This window comes from Artemia sp. Qi Xiang Cuo, chromosome 1, assembly GCF_049724085.1.
Source record: "Artemia sp. Qi Xiang Cuo chromosome 1, ASM4972408v1, whole genome shotgun sequence".
Lineage (NCBI taxonomy): Eukaryota > Metazoa > Arthropoda > Branchiopoda > Anostraca > Artemiidae > Artemia > Artemia sp. Qi Xiang Cuo.
This window is the reverse complement of record NC_142794.1, coordinates 37203121-37222775: the sequence shown is the minus strand read 5'-3', so window position 1 is coordinate 37222775 and position 19655 is coordinate 37203121. Positions and strand designations below refer to the sequence as shown.

Here is a 19655-nt window from a genome sequence, read left to right as displayed (position 1 = left end):
TTTGTTCATCCTAGTTGAAAGGCCCAATAACTATGCCTTTGGATATAACATGACCCCCACAGTCCCACGAGAAAGGTCTTTAAGTTATAAAATTTGCCCATTATTTACGCATAGTATTTGTTATTGGGATCTATGCATACGTTTTCGGGTGGGTGGGGGGGGTGAATTTTCTGCACGGGGATTTTCCATGGGGATAATTTTTCATGGGGAGGATATTTTCCTGGGCGTGAAAGGGGAAATTTTACACTGGGAAAATTTGTCAGAATTCCTTTAAAAAATTCTTTTTATATGTCTTGCTTTCTCTTTTCCGTCTCAATTTTGTACGCGTGGAGTTGTTAAGGGTAAATGTCCAGGGTAAATTATCATCGGGATTATATTGTTTAAAGGATATTCCCGTAGGAAAGGAGATTTCTCCGTAAAGGTGGGTTGTGCTCTTGCACAGGGTTGAATTTATAGCTTTGACTTTTCTAGCCCCAAGCCTTTTGCCGCTTCGTTTTTACGAGATTTTTCGGAAAATCCCCAAAAATTTGGGGATAGTGGAACCACTGAACGGGACGCAATTGATTAGCCAAAAGTAATGAAATAAAGAGATGATACAGAACTCTCAGCCACCATTCTTGGGAGACATCTGACAGTTTGTTAGGGGCCCGGAATTCCTGTGGCAGCACGGAATTTTTTAAAAATAACTTTTCTGTGAATAGGCAGCACGATGTTGGAGTGCACCTGGCACTTTGACGGTAAATAAAATCAGTCAGGTTTCCTTAAAAAAAAAAAAAAAAAAAATCACTCGGTGATAATTTATTGCTCCCCTTGGCATTGTGCGTCCCTAGGCCCGCGCCTAGTGGACTTATTGGTAAATCCAGGCCTGCTCAAGCAGCTGCCCTAAATTAATGGAAATTAACACTAAATCAGAATTCGGATTTGTATTGTATATTCGATGACACATATAATGTGCGCCCCCCCCCCCCAAAAAAATCTTATGAAATCAGCTTGAATTAAAATATTAGAGTCAAGCAACCTGGAAAAGTTTAAGAAGAAACATAGCATTTTCATGACAGGTATTAAAAAAGGGGCAGAGGGGTGTCTAGGCCCTTCCTCACAGACATTTTGGCTTTTTGGAGCTCCTGTGTTTATACATTTCGCCTATTATTTGCGTTTAAAAAAATCGAAACATAAAAAATCAGTCCACATAAGATGAACCACGTTCGATTTTTTTTTTTTTTTTTTTTGTGTGTGTCCTTAAGGTTCTGTATAGCCTACAACGTTTTTGTACTTTTTGTGTGGCAAATTCTAGCGACGTCAACTGGAAAAAAAGTATTTACAATAAAAAAAAAAACCTGAAAAGAGGTATTTTCCAAAATCTTGGAGAGGGAGGGGTATTCCCCTGTGCTTGTCCAATTGATGCCACTCGCGGAATCCCATAGGCTAAAAGGAAAAAAAAGATAGAACCAGAAATGGAACGGTTGGCGCAAACGCACTAAGTTTGTGGATTTAATGTTCTTCAATTACGGAAAGCGGTGCTTTTTTTTGTGAAGTAAGTGTCCATTGATTTAGTTTTTTGCAGGCAAGAGTGGAGATAATACCGTTTTTGAAAAATTACTTTCCCAACATCAAATCTGACAAAACCATTGGAATACTCTTGGCAGAAAAATGCCCATAGCCTATCTAAGTCGTACACGACTAAATTGGTCTTTATGCTCTTTGATTTTGGACAGCTCGATATTAGAGTTATATGTCGTTGACCGAAAGAAATTGGTAGTACTACTTTCTGTTGCAACGAAACTATAGGCTAGTATTGTTTAAACAGCGAATACTATACTGTCCACAATATATTGTTAATACAGGTAGGTACAAGATGAGTGTGGCCTATGTTGGTTTAGATGTTTTTTAGAGCGAACCTCAAGTCTACCATACTTAGCAATGAGATATGTCGAGTCAAGAGTACCGAAGTAATTTCTTTCTGGGAACCTTGTCTCTCCTAAGACACTTTGATCCTTCAAATGATAAAAGCAGCGTGACTACATATAATTATTTTTCCTCATAATTGCGTTTATACATTTTGTTCAAAATTTATTTACATATTTTTTGTTAGTTCTCAAATTCAAAATGTAGTGGAGGTGTTTTTGCTTCCCTTCCTCTTATCACATCTTTACATCCTTTTAGACAATAGAATTTAGCAGGTCCTTTCCCAAGCTACCCCAATGAACCACCTTTGACCCCCAATCAGGCTTGATGCTTAGGAGTCCTTGTCAATTTCCTGATGCTAAGTCTTTATCAGAGTTTCGACAGACATTTTTTAGCTCGTTTGGGGGATGGGTATCTGCACTCTTAGCTACATATATTTCTTCAAAGAAGGTTTAATCCTTCATTTTGGGCAACAAGATATAGCTGCTGATTACCTTGAGGGACGCCAAAACGGTAATGACCCTGCATTTTTCACTGGCAAAAGAGGCAGCTACCTAAGAGCTAGCTAATTGATCGTTAATTTGACTGACATGGATAAAGGTAGGTATGGTAGATATTCTCTCACGCCGGTACATCCATTAAAACAGGTATTATACCAAACAAAATAGCTCTCATTATGATTTTGGCTGTTAATTAAATACAAAAGGAAGAGTAAAATGATAATTCTCTGCGATAGGAAACAAAATTCACAGTCTACAATCGATCTTCCTTTTCTGTTTTCTACCTTTTTTTGGTCGACTTGGTCACATATTATATAAAACAGAATACAAATAGGAGAGTGAATTGCCTGTTTTAGCAATTACATCCATGCTAGCAATTACTGCTCCCGACAGCTTACAATTCAACATATGGTTATGAATAGTTTATAAAAAGCAGAGTTTTTTGTTAGACTATACAATATAATAATATAGCTATGTGAGTGATAGACGAGATTTAAGATTGTTGAAGTGTCTTTGTGCTGCCGCATATAACGCGCAACTTACTTCATGCTATCGATATATATTCCTCTCTATTTTCGTCCTACCTTCGCCAAGCAGTTACACAAGGCACGTAAGCAGTGGCGCCTTCGTGTTGCTCCTCCTCCCAATCTTGATATTTTCACAATTTCCTCCACGGTTCTTTTAAAATTTCCGCCTTCTTTTATTTTTTGAAATCCCCCTCCCCAAATATATTCTATACAAATAACAGTCCAATAGATACAAATTCTTTTATTTTACAGTGAAACAGCAACAAAAAAGAATCTCTGGATATTTTTATTACATATACCGAGTTATCTGCTGACGACTGCCTCTGTATACGTGACCGAAATATCCAGAGCTTTTTGTTGTGTTACTGTCAAATGAAAGGATGTGTCCCTATTGTACTGTTATTTGCATGTTATGGAAAGGCAGTGTGGCTTTTAACAGTGACGTTCTTTGGGGGAGGGGGCAAGAGGGCAGTTGCCTCCCAATAATTTGGAGAGAAAAATTGTTATGTAGCCCATGCCCCTTGACATTCCGGATGTTAACCCTTCTTGCCCCTCTATAAAAATACTGGAGCTAAATCCCTGACTTGGAATATACCCAAGGTATATTCCTGGGCAATATACAATTGCCCCTCCCCAGGTATATTCCTGTTCACGTAACTGACAAGAAGAAAGCTCTTGCTCCTTATATGAGCTTTCAATGTGTCTAAAAACACAGGTTTAGCTGTTTCTATAGCTTCTAGTTTTAGATCATTGAGCGTTTATTCATCAATTTAGAAGGAGAATTTCTCCTATGCAGTAGTTTTGCTAGGGAGGGGTTGGGAGAACCCTATGTGGTTCTTTCTTAGAGAAAAGCCTTCCAACCTGCTGGATCTAGCTTCTCTTATGGAACCAGACAAGGCTTGCGAAGCCATACGCAAAAAGCTCTTCGTCTTGACAGGAAACGGCTGCGGGATCTAATCAGTACTTCTAAGGATCAGACCAAAGTTCCTGAATAAGTACCGCTTGAGCTACTGGAGTTTATCCAGCAGTACAGACTCAATGACTGTGTTCCTAATATTATCATTATGCAACTTGTTTTTGATCCTCAGGAAAAGTGAGGACAGCTGCAAGAGAAGTTTCTGAATGATGAAACTTAAAAAGATTAACCTCAATCAATTTTGAGCCAGAATAGATTGTCAAACCTCCCTTAGCCGTTCATCGAGAACAAAACATTTGACGGGAGGGATTTTAAAGAAGCTATGAAGGAGTTAGTCTCACAGAGTGCTCGAAAAGTTAACTTACAGGCTGTTTGATGGCGACTGAAATTCGAAATAGAAAATTATACTCTTCACCGATATCTACTTAAACAAATAAATTCTCGAACTTTGATGCGTGTTTGGCTTTTAATATTTTATTTTCAATTTTATGCTCTTACGATATCTCCAAGATTCTTTTTGGATCAAAAATCCTATTTGTAATTTTATATACATTATTATTGATCTCTCAGCTAAATGAAGAGAGATATATTTTGAAATATTTTGTTTCGCTTAATTCATTTCTCAATGAATAAGCTATCTATCAATAATAGCATTCTTCGATAAATCTGTATTACGGCTTTTGTTATTATTCCTTTCAATACAATGTTCATTTTATTTGTTTGTCTTTTAATCTTTTATTAATACATCAAAAGTAATATCGAGGCTGAATAGAGGGGATTAAACTCAGAAAGAAGGGGATACTCTCTGAATCCACTCCAAGTGGCACCCATTAAAGCTACATAACTATCCCTGTCCTCCCTTTCGCATGTTTAATTTCACATAACGGTAAGACCTGTCGCTCGGCAACCTAATTTACCTTTTTTTTGTTCTTTGGATTCCTGGGGGATGCAATTCAAAGTCTTCTGTCCTTTTTTTATATCTACTTCATCCCACTTGATTTAATCGTCAACATCTATTCGTGATGGTGCAGTTTGTCAGTTAAATTTTTAATTTTATCCATACTGATGTTTCAGATATGATGTCCCCTGATTTGTCTGGCATCGATGGGCTAAGTGGCTATGAATCTTCGGGTGGTCAAGTACATGGTAATAGTCAGCGAACCAAAAGGATGAGAACGTCTTTCAAGCATCATCAACTTCGGACAATGAAGTCGTATTTTGCTATTAATCAAAACCCTGACGCAAAGGATCTCAAGCAACTCGCACAGAAAACTGGGCTTTCAAAACGGGTATTACAGGTAATTAACTTTTTTCTCTCTCAATTTTTTCGCTTCTTTGTATGTAATAAACGTCAATCTCTGTATTCTTAACCAAATACAACCTGATTTACGATTTTTGATTTTAGTTGTATGGAGCTTTCACATTGACACATAAGAAATTACGTTACGTTGTCAAAGGTAGTTGATATTTCTTAGTGTGGAGACCTTTTCATACAATCATCTACCCTTTAACTTACTATCAAACAGTTTGTGGTAACGAACTGTAAGTAAGGAACGAACAGGCTTAACTCTTAAAAATGAAATTTTAATACCAATAGATGCATCAAAAGAATCAGAGTTTTATGCTGATTTCAAATATATAAGTTAAATTAAGTTTAGTCTTACCCATCAAAAGTTACGCGCCTGAGAAAATTTGCCTTATTTTCGAAATAAGGGGAAAACATCCGCTAAAAGTCATACCACTTTAATGAAACTCACAACATCAGATTCAGCGTATCAGAGAACCCTACTGTAGAGGTTTCAAGCTCCTATCTGCAAAAATGTGGAATTTGACTGTCTCAAAACTTTATTTTTTAAAACAATAGAAAACTTTAGCGTAAAGAGCGAGGCGTTGAGGAGGGGACAACCCCTTTCATATACGGAATAATTTCTGTTCGTTTTTGGTTTTAATGTCGCTCATTACTTTCAGCTAAAAAAAACTTGTTTTTTTTTTTAATTCCATACTGGAGCCTCATCGGTAGTGACAATAGCTTGTTCAGCATCATATAGATGATTTGAAGCGTGTTTCGTCATGTGAAGCAGCATGATAGATAATGTATTCATTTATTTTTATTTAAATTTATTTATTTAATTCATTTATTTAAATTTATTCATTTAACATATACAAAATAAACAGATGAAAAATATCTAAACAAAGCCAAAAGAGAGCAACTAAGTCCGAAACGGAGCTTACCTGTTAATAAATTTATGAAAATAAGTTTTTCAACTGAAAGTAAGGAGCAACGTTAAAGCTTAGACGAGCAGAAATCATTCCGCATTCTAGGGGGACTACCTCTACCTCTTTCTCAACCATCACTAATTCACGCTAAAGTCGTAAAGTTATTTAAAAATATTTTTCACTTAATTTCAACGGCCCTTGTGTTTGAGTAGTATTTATTAAAAGGCTGCGACAAAAAGTCAAACTTTAGTGTAAAGAGTGAGGTTTGGGGAAGGGGAGGCCCCCTAATATACGGAATAATTTCTGTTTATTTTTAACTTTTAAGTTTACTCCTTACTTTTAGCTAAGAAAAATAATTTAATTTCGGAAGGTAACATGCCGGGTAATCCCCCTCCCACCCCCTGTAAAACTTCTCCCTGTAAAATTCCCCCTAAAACTTTCCTCCTTAGGGAAAGTTCTTCCAGTGGAAAATCTCTCGGCAGAAAACTCCCACCAAGAATTTCCGTATATTTCCCAATAGCATATACCATATATGAACCTCTGGAAAATTGCATAACTTACAGACCTTATCAGAGGGGCTATAGGGATCTTGTCATCCCCAAAGGTATAATTATAAGCCCTTTCAACTATGCTGAATCAATTAGAAACCCCAAGACCTTGATCGGATGTCTTCTGGAACAAAGGGGCATGGGGAGGGGCTATCTGCCCTCCAAACTTTTTGGTCACTTAAAAAGGGCACTATAATTTTTATTTCCGTTCGAATGAGCCCCCTCCCGATCTTCTAGGACCATTGGCTCGATACGACCACCCCTGGAGAAAAAAGAAGGGAGGAAGATAGGGGGGTAGTTAGTCTCGCAGATGTTCCTGCCTCTCCCCCTCCCCTTATATCTCGAGAAATACTTTTTTTTCTTATTTTTGATGATAAAACTCTTTTCTATTACTTCCAAGGAAAAAATTGAGACTATAGAAAATTGACCCATCCCCTTTAAAATTTTATTCAATTTTTGCCATTGTAATGAATAGGCAGGTTCTTAATATTTGATTATTTAGGGAGGAACTGTGACGGGTCTTTCGGCAGACTATTAAAAATTAAGAAGTTAACTCATAACAAATTGGCTATGAACAGCTATACTTGAGAGGAGGTATGTTACGTACGTACCAAGGGAAGTACTATTAAAAAGATTTTGTGTATAGTGGCCTGGTCTAATTTATTCCATGGCCTTCTGTAGAAAATAGGCTTTATCAGAGGCAACGCTGTAGCGTTGCCTTTACTAAAAGCCATACGGCTCCAATGTTTTATTATTTATTTATTATTATTATTATTTTTTTTCCCAGAGGCATTTCATATGGAAGGGGTCGTCGTAGAAACTTAAAAGGGGGCTCTTTCGATTGGAAATCGAGAGTTCTAGTCCCCTTTTCAATAGTCGAAAATAATTGGTGGGCAACTAGCCCCCCCCCCCCCACGCCCATCATTCCCCAAAACACATCCAATCAAAATTTTGAGATAGCCATTTTGTTCAGCGTAGTTGATTTCCAGATAGAAAATATATTTTTGAGGAGGACACTCCCCCACAACCCTCAGGGCAAGGGTTTTAAGTTATGCCCTGGGGACATAAGGTAGTTCCTTAGTTGATTTCACTACGCAAGTTGCGTGGTCAGCATAGTTGTTTTCCAGATAAAAAATATGTTTTTGAGGAGGACAATCCCCTACAACCCCCAGAGCAAGGGTTTTAAATTATGCCCTGTGGGCATGTAAGGTTTTTATAGAAGGCGTTGTCGTAGAAACTTCAAAGAAGGCTTATACAATAAGAAATTCCAAGAGATAGTATCCTTTTCAATAGTCGAAAGTGATTGGAGGGCAACTAGCCTCCCCCACGCCTTACTTTCTCCTAAACACTACCCATCCAAATTTGAAGAAAGCCCTTTTGTTCAGCATAGTTGATTTTTAGATAGAAAATACATTTTTTAGGAGGACACTTCCCCACAACCCTCAATGCAAGGGTTTTAAGTTATACCCTGGGGGCACATAAGGTTTTTATAGAAGGCGGTGTCGTAGAAACTTCACAAAAGGCTCATTCGATTGGAAATTCAAAGGGCTAGTGCCTTTTTTAATAGTCGAAAGTGATTAGAGGGCAACTAACCCCCCTCTCACGCCCACCTTTTCCCCAAACACATCCAATCAAAATTTTGAGACAGCCATTTTATTAAACGCAGTTTTAAGTTCTGGAAATTAGGTCTTTGAGGATGACAACTCCCCCACAGCCCTCATGGCAAGGGTTGTAAGTTATGCCCTGGGGGCATATAAGGTTTTGTATAGACAACACTGTCGTATAAAATTCCGAGAGGGCTCATTTGATTGGAATTTGAAAGTTCTAGTTCATTTTTTAAGCGTCAAAAGATATTGGAGGGTAACCAGCTCCCCCCCCTAAACTCTATTTTCCCAACTGCATCTAATAAAATTTAAGACAGATATTTTGTTAAATATAGTTCAAAGATTATATAACAAAACTTCTGGTGTTGACACAACACACCTGGACCCAGGGACAGGCGTTGTAAGTTATGTCCTGGGGGCATATATGGGTCTTATGGAAGGGATGCTCGTATTAACTTCAAAGAGGGATCATTTGATTGGAAATCGAAAGTTCTAGTTCACTTTTTAAGTGTCAAAAGAAATCGGAGGGCACCTAGCTCCCCTCCCCTCTCCACGCCCTTTTTTCCTCAAACCCATCCGACAAGTTCTTTGATATAGCTTTTTTTTAAGCAGTTCAAAGACCATATAACGAAAACTCAGGGGTAAAAACAGCCCCCCAGGGCCCGAGGGCAAGGGTTGTAAGTTATGCCCTGGGGGAATATATGGTTTTTATTGAAGGGATGCTCGTAAAAAATTCAGAGATGGCTCATTTGATTGGAAATTGAAAGTTCTAGTCAAGTTTTTTCGAGTTTTAAGATATTGGTGGGCAACTACCCCCCATGCCCCTTTTCCCCAAATGCATCCAATAAAAATTTTGAGATAGGCATTAAGTTAAAAATTTCTCAAAAGTCAGATAACAAAAACTCAGGTGTTGTTACAACCCCCCAGGGCCAGGGGACAGGCGCTCTAAGTTATGCCCTGGGGCATATATTGTTCATATGAAAGGGATGCTCGTATAAACTTCAGAGAGGGCTCATTTGATAGGATATTGAAAATTCGAGCTCACTTTTTAATAGTCAAAATAGATCCGAGCGCAGCTATCCCCCAACACATCTGATGAAAATTTTGAGATATACATCTTGTTAAAAATAGTTCAAAAGTCGGGTAAGCAAAAATCCGGTGTCAATGGAACCCCTCAGGGTACAGGGGAAGGCGATCTAAGTTATGCCCTAACGGCATGTATGGCTCTTATGAATGGGATGCTCGTATAAACTTTATAGAGGGCTCATTTGATTGGAAATTGAAAGTTCTAGTTCACTTTTTAAGAGTCAAAAGAGTTAAACTAGCCCCTCCCCCCACCCTTTTTTTCCCCAAACCCGTCGCCTACAAATTTTGAGATAACCAGTGTTTTGAAAATTGTTAAAAAATTAGATAAAAAAACGCCCCACAGAGCCCGGGGGATAGGCGTTGTAAGTGCTGTCCTGGGGGCTTATATGGTTCTTATGAAAGGGATGTTCGTATAAACTTCAGAGAGGGCTCATTTGATTGGAAATTGAAAGTTCTACTTCAATTTTTAAGTGTCAAAAGATATCCGAGGGCAAATACCCCTCCCCAAATACACCCTTTTTTCCCCAAACCCATCCGATAAAATTTGTATAATGCCAATTTCATTAAAATTAGTTCAAAGGTCAGATAAGAAACATTCCTCTGTCAAAGGAACCTCCCAGGGCCCGGAATCAGGCATTATGAGCAATGCTCTAGGGGCCTCTATCGTTTCTGTAGAAAAGATTCTTATATAAACTTTGGAGAGGGGTCATTTGATTGGAAATTGAAAGTTTTTGTTCACTTTTTAAGAGTCAAAATAGATCGGAGGGTAACTAGCCCCCCTGTCCCCCTCCACACCCTAAATGCATCAGATAAATATTTTGAGATAGATATTTTGTTAAAAATAGTTCAAAGTTCTAATGACAAAAATCTCCGGTGTCGATACAGCCCCCCAGGGCCCCGGCGGTAGGCTTTGTAAGTTATGCCCTGGGGACATATATGGTTGTTATGGAAGGGATGCTCGTATAAAATTCCTAGAGGGCTCATTTGATTGGAAATTGAAAGTTTTAATTCACTTTTTAAGAGTCAAAAGTGATTGGAGGGCAGCTTGCCTCCCCCCACACTCCATTTATTTTTTTCCCAGAGGCACTTCATTTAGAAGGGGTCGGCGTATAAACTTCAAAGGGAAAAAAAACTTTCCGAAAAATAAGTTTTTCAAAGAAAAGTAAAGGCCATTTTAAACTTAAGCTCAGCAGATACAAATACCTTTTAAAATTCAAATTCAAAACGACCAGAAATTACTATTAAAGAATAAATGAAACCAAAAACAAACAGAAATTGAATAAGCAATCATAGCAAAAACACACAACAAGTAATAATATAAATGAATAAATATATCTTAAAGCGAGTAATGCTTAGATTGAATATGAACATCAAGCTTAAAATGAAACAATATGTTTTCCTATTGAAGTATAAATGAAACTTAAAACGAACAGATATTAAATAAACAATCAATGGAAACAAACATACAATAGATATTAATGTAAATTAATAAATAAATCATAGAACGAATGAAACTTAAATTGAATATGCAAATCAAGCTTGAAACAAACAAAACTCACCACAAACAAGAGTTTGGGTATGACCTCCTTCTCTCACTGTAAAAGTCTAAAACCTACTGCGTCAGTGGCGCTTTACTGAAAACTATATGGGTCTTGAACAGTATTGGAAAGCATAAACAACATCAAATTGAATATTTGATGAATAATAATATTAATTGTTGAATGATCCATCAGTTCAAAAATTTATTTCACTGTAATTGTATTTTTATTTTCAATACTGTAAGAACTGGAAAAGAAAATATTTGTAATATAATCCGTTTTGAGTTGAGCGCCAATGACGATGTAGGCTTTTGGTTTTTATTTACAGTTAGGAAAGGAGGCAGTATCCAAACACTTGTCTGTAGGGAAATTATATTCTTCTTTAACAACTTTAAAAAGAGCTAATATATTAGACTGAATATTTTATGTATAATGATATTAATTGCTGGAAGGTCATCAGTTCAAAATTATACTATAATTTTAATGTTTATTTTCAATATTAAGTACAAAAGAAAAAATTTGTCATAAAATTGGTTTTCAGTAAAGTGCCAACGCAGTAGGTTTTAGACTTTTACAGTGAGAGAAGGAGGTCATACCCAAACTCTTGTTTGGGGTGATTTTTGTTCGTTTCAAGATTGATTTGCATATTCAATTTAAGTTTCACTCGTTTTAAGATTTATTCATTAATTTACATTAATATCTATTGTATGTTTGTTTGCATGGATTGTTTATTTAATTTCTGTTCGTTTAAGGTTCATTTATACTTCAATAGGAAAATATTTTTTTTTTCATTTTAAGCTTGATATTAATATTCAATCTAAGCATTACTCGCTTTAAGATCTATTTATTCATTTATATTATTACTTGCTGCACGTTTTTGCTATGATTGCTTATTTAATTTCTGTTCGTTTTTGGTTTCATTTATTCTTTAATAGTAATTTCTGGTCGTCTTGAGTTTTTATTTTAAAAGGTATTTGTATCTGCTGAGCTCAAGTTTAAAATGGCCTATACTTTTCTTTGAAAAACTTGTTTTTCGGAAAGTTTTTTTTAATTAATTACATTAAAATTCAAGTTCGCAATTTTTTATTCTGATGAATATGAAAATTGTAGCAATCCTAGAATACTGCTACTAGCCTAATACTACTAACAACTCACTGCAGAAAAAAGCCACCTGAAGCCAACAAAACTATGCGTGCTACTCTTCCATTCCAATCTAATTAAAGCCTACCTCTTTACCCCCTTTCAAGACGTTCTAGCTTCCCTTAAATCCTTCTTTACGTCCTTTCTTGGCCCTAGACGGTTGGCCGAAAAAGACGATCTTTAGGAATCTGTTATCCTTCATCCGCAGAACGTATCCTAGTCATCTCAACCTTTATGTCATTATAGCCCTAGAAATCAGGATAGAACTACATTTTCCTTACAGCTCACAGTTAGAAATAAGGTCCGTCAGATGGGTACCCAAAAAAGTCTGTATAAAATTCCTCTGGAAACATTTACTAAATCATCCTCGCTCTTTCGGGACGCCTACGTTTCAGAGTCATACCTGACCACTGTCACCACTGTAGCTTCCAATATTCTAGTCTTGGTTCGCAGACTTTTCTTCCTATTCGTCCAAACCTTTTTCAACTGTGAAAAAAAAAAAAAAAAAAAAACCCCGGACCTTGCCTATTCTACTTTTAACATATTTACTGTATCCACCTTCTTTACTAATAATACTCTCTGGGTAATTGAAGCTATCCACTTGATCGACCCGTCTCGTTACCTAACATCACCACTTCGTGTTCCCTTATTCCCAGTCTAAGTGACTTAGTCTTTTAATCATTAATTTTCAGTGCCATTTTTGTGCCTGAGCTCTCAAAACCTCCAGAACCAGACAATCATTCATTGTGCAAACATTGTCATCTAGGATACTCAATTTATCAGCATAATCTACTTCTAGGAGAGTTTTACTTTCCAATCTAATTCCTTACTCTTCTATAGTCTTTGCCATGTTCCTTAGGACAAAGTCTGTCAAAAGGATCCGTCTAAATAGGGGCTGAAAGCACCATTGATGAACTCCTAATTCAATACGAAACAAGACCGAATCCAGGGGGGTTAGAGGGTTCGAACCCCCCCCCCTCCCCGAAATGTGTGTCTGACTCATAAAAACGTAACAAAAATGGACATAAACAAACTTTGTATGCGGTTTTTGAGTGTTTTTTTTTGTGTGTAAAACCCCCCAAATTTTTTTTGTAGTAAAACCCCCTCCAAAAAAATCCTGTTAACGGCCTTGATACGAAACCAGCTAATAGCACTAATTACTTTAATGTATTATCTGGTATACCATACAAGAATAGCTCCTTCACTTAAGCTTTTCTATCGGCTGAATCAAACGATTGCTAATATCTATAAAACTATGAAATAAAGAGACCTGATGACTCATACACTTCTCAATTATTAATCTAAGAGGGAAATTTCTCGATGCATCCTCTTCTCTTTCTATAACCTGGCGGCTCGTCACATTGAACCTTATCTACAGCATATTTAACTCTGAAAACTATCATTACACAAAGTAATTTGCTTCCTACAGAAACCAAGGTAATGCCTCTAGAACTACCACACTCAATCTTATCACCTTTCTTATAGAGTGGTTCAATTAAAGTTTTCCTAAAATTACTTGGTGCTTCTTCTTTAAAAAGTCGTGTTTATAATCTTCGCTAATTTATCCCTAACTTTACAACCACCATATTTAAAAAAAAAATATTTGCCAACTATAAGCACCTAGAGCCTTATTATATTTTAATCCTTTTAGTACTGTCTCTAATTCTTCCTCACAAAATTAATCATCCTTCGCTTCCAAAGTGTCGGAAACATTTATATTCTTTATTTATAGTAATATAAGCGATATATGGAAGAAATACGCTCAAAATATATTGACAGAGCACAGGAAAATATAGATGCAGTATTTGAATTATGAACAATTCCTGATAATTTCTTTTCTGCTGTCCAAGAACGTGCTGGTCCAACACTTTGCTAATGATTTTAGATTTAATGGAAAAGGCTAATTTTAAATCTCTGCATATATTTCCAAGTATTAAGTACGATTATTAGGTTAATGTAGTGTTTCATTTAAGTGTTTTATGACGATCGCTGATCAAAGTTTATATTATTTGTGCCTTTCATTAATGTTTTTTGACTCTGTTTATGGCCGTATATTTGGCTTTAAAACACACTTATCTGTCTGTCTATCTATCTATCTATCTATCTATCTATCTATAGGGAGCTGTAACGCGTCTTTATTCTTTAATATTAAATGTAAAATAAGGTACTTGTCCATTATTCAGAAAACACCCCGCTTGGGAGATAGATAGGATATATAAAATTTAGGCTGTATATTTGCACATCAGGGGAGTGGTTAAGTAAAGTTGGCTTGCATGCAAAATGTAACCTATCCTAACCAAAATACCAACTAAATAGTTAATTAACATATAGCTACAGTGTAGTTTTTCACTGGGCCGAAGCTAATTCTCTCCGAGTACAGACAGCAATAAAGCGGTTATTGTCTGATACTGCAGATCCAAATTCTTGGTGTTTTCTGAATAATGAACAAGTACCTAACATTATATTATGCATTAGTGTATCGTTTTGTTAAAGCCTTCCTGCCTCCATTAATTGATGGTACTAAAAATTAAGAAATTGACTTATAAATATTTCATTTTCATCAGATGTGCTTGGGAGGCAGTGGCGTAAATTCACGAAAATTTAGTGCGGGACAAAACGTGTTTCCAAAATCTAGGGTGAGGGGCATATTTGCTGTTTTTCAATTTATTAAGAAAAAATACTTTCAAAAACGTAGTTTCCGAAGTTTTTTTTGGGAGGGGGAGGGGGCAAAAGCTTTAGGGAAGCATGCCCCTCTCTCCCTCTCCCAGTTTACTCCATTGTTGCAAGGAAGCATGTAGCGTATCTACCTGCTGGGAAGTCTTATTGAAAATATTCTATGAGTATTTTTCTTACGTGATTTATTTACTCCCCTTTTGCAGAAAACAGGATTGTTTTCTTGGATTGTTGATATTTTTTTTTTCTTTTATTTTTTATGGCCACAGAAGACTAGCCTTGAGAGCGAAGTTGAATTATTCAGAGATTGTAGTTTTTATAGTCCTGGAAAAATTAATTTAATTCATTTACCTTTTTGTTTGGTTATGGAAAGGATAGTGGACTTTGGAATTATGTTAGTGTTGTTGCCATAAAAGAAGCCAAAACATGGATAAAAGCTGAACTTGTTTGGAAGATTAAAGGAGAGGAGGCAGTTTAAATCTCCCAAATAGGCAAAGACCTGTTGGACCATTTTTTTTCCAAAATCTGGTCCGTAGAAGTCTTTGACTCAATGGAAAATTCTATTCATCCTCGTGCTAGCTTTAATTTCCGTTTCAGTGTAAAACCTCTGGAAATAAGTAACTTTGCAGAGGGGGGAAAATATTATAATAGGTTAGCAGAATTTAGCCGGTTCGGACGGATCTGTTTTTAGAATTCCGTCGGCTCAGCAAACCAGTGATTAATGGCAACTATAGAGCTGCGTTGAACTTATTGGTTTAATTCGCTTTCTTACGCCTTATCTGGTTATATATATATTGCTCAAGGTTTGCATATTTCCCAAAATATGATCTATTCCATTTTCTCAAATAAAGAAATACAGAAATTCATAGATTTTGATATCATATTTGGTTTTTCGTATCTTGAATATTTTCTTATCTTAAACTGCTCTTTAATAAAATTCCTAAGTCCCCAAGCATTTTTATGAGCTTTTTCACTTTCCTATAAAATTTGTTGTTTGACAGCATCTCAGCACTTAGGTGTTAAACCCCGATTAAGTTTCGACAAAATTTTTTCGACAACTCAGGAGTGAAGGAAGATTTATTTGTAAGGAGAAGTTACAGATGGTGCATAGGCGTCCTTTTGAGCCATCCATCTAAAGCCAGACGAAAAGCAGGTCATCCTAGAATGGGGTGAGATGAGGTCGTAAGAAAGAATTTAAAGGAAATAGGAACCACTTGAGAGAGGGTAAAGAGGGAAGTCTTGAACAGATTGGGATTGAGGGGGTATTTGCGCAGCCGTGTTGGCCTCGAGTGCCTTGGTGCTGCAGTGTGTTTTTAGAAGTAGTAGCAGAAGAAGTTAGAGATAAATTACTGAAGATTATGAATATGATTTTTTTAAAGGAGATTTTCTGGTGATTTAGTATTAGCCTACCTAGAAAAATTCAATTAGACTCCTATATAAGGTTCGTAGCTAACTCAACGTCGCTAAACTCAACCCCTATTCAACTTAAACCTCGTGTATCTCAACCCTCATCGAACTTAGCCTCCTTGCAACTCAACCCTCTTTCCCCCTCAACTAAGCTAACCTCATTTAGGGGTCGGATTCAACTGTAGAGGTGTTGAATTGAGGCTGAATGGAATGGGAGTTGAGTTGCACAGGGTTTTAGTTAAATGGGGTCGAGAGGAAGGCGCCATAACATCTAACCGCCAGGAGCACTAACGTCAAGATCTTGACAAAATCCGTCATAACATCGACAAAAAATCCGCCAGAACCACTAACCGTCATAACATCTAAAATTTTAAAACTTTAATTTTTGGGGTTTAGGGGGGAAAAGGTACCTAGGTTAAGTTAGGTTACGTATTTAATATATGCTATGGTTTACCCCCCCCCCTCCCCCCGATGTGCAAATATATAGCCGAAATTTGTTTCTATTATATACTTATTACTATTATATAAACTTGTAAATTTTTTGTCGATGTTAAGACGGCTAGTGGCTCTGACGGTTAGATGTTATGACGTTTAGTGCTTGTGACGGTTAGTCGAAATGGTAGCACCACGGGGTCGAGTTAAGGGTGGCTGACTTAATCGAGGGTTGAATCGCGTGGGGGTTGAGTTAAATGGGAGTTGTTTTGAACGAGGGTTGAGGTTTTTGAACAAGGTTGAGTTACATAGGAACCAATACAGACTAAGGGGGCAGAAGCGACTGGGGTATTGCATTCAAGTCTAGCCGTGTTGAATTGAGGTTGAATGGAATGGGAGTTGAGTTGCACAGGGTTTTAGTTAAATGGGGTCGAGTTAAGGGGGGGCTGACTTAATTGAGGGTTGAATTGCGGGGGGTTGAGTTAAATGGGAGTTGATTTGAACAAGGGTTGAGGTTTTTGAACAAGGTTGAGTTACATAGGAACCAATAAAGACTAAGGGGGGAGCGGCGACTGGGGCATTGCATTCAACTCTAGACGTGTTGAATTGAGGCTGAATGGAATGGGAGTTGAGTTGCACAAGGTTTTACTTAAATGGGGTCGAGTTAAGGGGGGCTGACTTAATTGAGGGTTGAATCGCGGGGGGGGGTTGAGTTAAATGGGTGTTTAGTTGAACGAGGGTTGAGGTTTTTGAACGAGGTTGAGTTACATAGGAACCAATAAAGACGATAAAGAGGGAATGTGGCAATTACTGAGGCATCAGCTTGATTTCTGTAAAGGAAGCAAATTACGTAGTATGATCATGGAAAATTGTTACTTGTAGAGAGAAAAATCTTAACTTCGACGGAAACCTTGCTGTCATTAGAAAAAATGTCCTACTATTATGAAACAACTGTTACTTCCCAGAAAGCTTTGATTTAGTTCAACACTCTACTCAGCATTCTCTGAAAGGCTCACCTGAATGCCCTTTGTCCTTTTGAAAGTAAAGTTCAAAATACATAGGCTAGCTTTCTCAGTAAAATATACTATATGTAAACAATGAACGAATTGCTTTGAGGACTGTGGAAAGGTTGACATCCCCAAAAACATAATTACTGGATCTTTCCACAATGCTGAACGAAATAGATCTCTTAAAATTTTGATCGGATGTGTTTTGGAGAATGATAGGCTTCAGGAGGGGGATTGGTTGCCCTCCATTCACTTTTGACTCTTAAGAAGAGCACTAAAACTTCCGACTTCAAATCAAATAAGCTCCATCCGATCGAAGTTTATATGACCGGCCGTTCCATAAAAATTCTAAATGTCCCGGGGCATAATTCACAACCCTTGTCCCTAGGCTATGAGGGGTGTCCACCCCCCTCCCAATTGCCCAGGGTTGTAATCTTTACAATCTTGGACTTTTCACTGTAAAAGTTACAGTGTTGTCTTTTTGGACTAATGTGAACAGCAGGGCTATCTCACAATTTCGATCAGATGCTGTTTGGGGAAAAAAGGATGTCAGGGAGAGGAAGGTTCTAGTTGCCCTCCATCACTTTTGACTCTTAAAGGAAAACTAGAACTATACATTTCCAATCAAGTGTGCCTCTTCTAAAGTTCACACGACCACTATTTCCATAAAAACTTTATACACCCGGGGGCATAACTAACAACCCTCGCCTCCAGACTTTGGAGTTGTGTCAAGCCCAAAAACCTTGTTATGCGTTTTTTGAACTATTTTTTTTTTAACAAATGCCTATCTCAATATTTCTACCAAATGCATTTCGGGAAAATACGACGTCCCGGGGAGGGGGTGGCTTTCCTCCGATCATTTTGACTCTTAAAAAGGCCACTAGAACTTATGATTGCCAATCCAATGAGAGTAGAGGTGACCCTAAAGCCCCCATGTGGCACCCCTGCTGCCACCTATAACTTTTTTTACATAATTCATGGATGATTATGTGTGTCGGTCGATTTATTTGATGTTTTTTATGGATTTTGTCAGTGAGAATTTTAAAAACATGAATTTTTTCACATTTATTTATGTTTTTATGGACTTTGTAAGTGAGAATTTGAAAAAACTAGATGTTTTATGGTTTTTGTCAGTGAGAATTTGAAAAACAGGAATTTTGTCACATTTATGGATGGTTTTATGGTTTTTGTCAGTGAGAATGAAAAAACAGGAACTTTCTCACTTTCATGGATGTCAACAGCAATTTATGTATGTTTCATGGTTTTTGTCAGTGAGAATGGAAAAATAGTATTTTTCTCACTTTGCTGTCAGTCATTAATCAAATTGTTTCCGGGCAAAGTTTAGTAATGTGTGACAGGTACTGCTCCAGGAATAGATCCTAGTCATTAATGTCTTTGCCTCGGGAACAGTTCTACTGGTCGAACTCCAAAGGATATTAATAACCCCCGGCCATGGAAACAATTAGGCAAGAAACATCTTAGTGATGAATTGTTTTAGCGCGCGAGAAGGTTTCCTATTAATTTGAAATGCGTTAGCACAGAGATGCCAATAACAAAGGAACACGCTGAATTTGCGTTTAGGGATTATTTGGGCGAAACCGTTTTAGACAGGTTATGGAACTATTTCAGCGAAACAGATAGAGACATTTTAAAAGAAGATTTTTGAAGAGATTTTAGAAGAGAATTTACAGGTGAAACTCTGTGGTCGTTATAATACACAAGTTTCATTTGAACAGTGTTGTGAGGTCCTCTAACCCAACCCCAAAGGGTTCCAATCCTCCTACCCCAACCCCGAAGGAAGCCCCCGGTCCTCAAAGGCCCCCCAAGCTCCCAAAGGCCCTCCACCGGTCCCCAACTGTCCCCCAGGCCCCCACCTGCCCCCCCGGACACTCAAAGGTCCCCCAAGCTCCCAAAGGGCCACCGGCGCCCCCAAACGCCCACTCCCGACCCTCACCTGCCAGCCCCGGTCCCCCCAACGGCCCATCGCGTGCCCAAACGCCCACCACGGTCCCAAAGGCCCTCCCCCGGTCCCCAAAGGTCCCCCAGGCTCCCAACTGGCCCCCCGACCCCCAAAGGCCCTCCCCCGGCCCCCAAAGGTCCACCGAGCTCCCAAAGGACCAATCGGTCCTCAAGTGCCCCCCAGACCCCCAAAGGC

General features: G+C 37.8%; 1 protein-coding gene across 1 annotated transcript in view; it reads left to right on the top strand.

The window, feature by feature from the left end:
* Positions 1-15132, top strand: part of LOC148956258 (LIM/homeobox protein Lhx9-like) — a 52062-nt gene extending 36930 nt beyond the window's left edge. Inside the window, exons 5-6 of the mRNA XM_089090088.1 lie at positions 4923-5146; positions 15028-15132. Coding sequence (XP_088946214.1) covers positions 4923-5146; positions 15028-15132 — 329 coding nt within the window. The remainder of the gene's footprint in view (positions 1-4922; positions 5147-15027) is intronic.
* The last annotated feature ends 4523 nt before the right edge of the window (positions 15133-19655 follow it).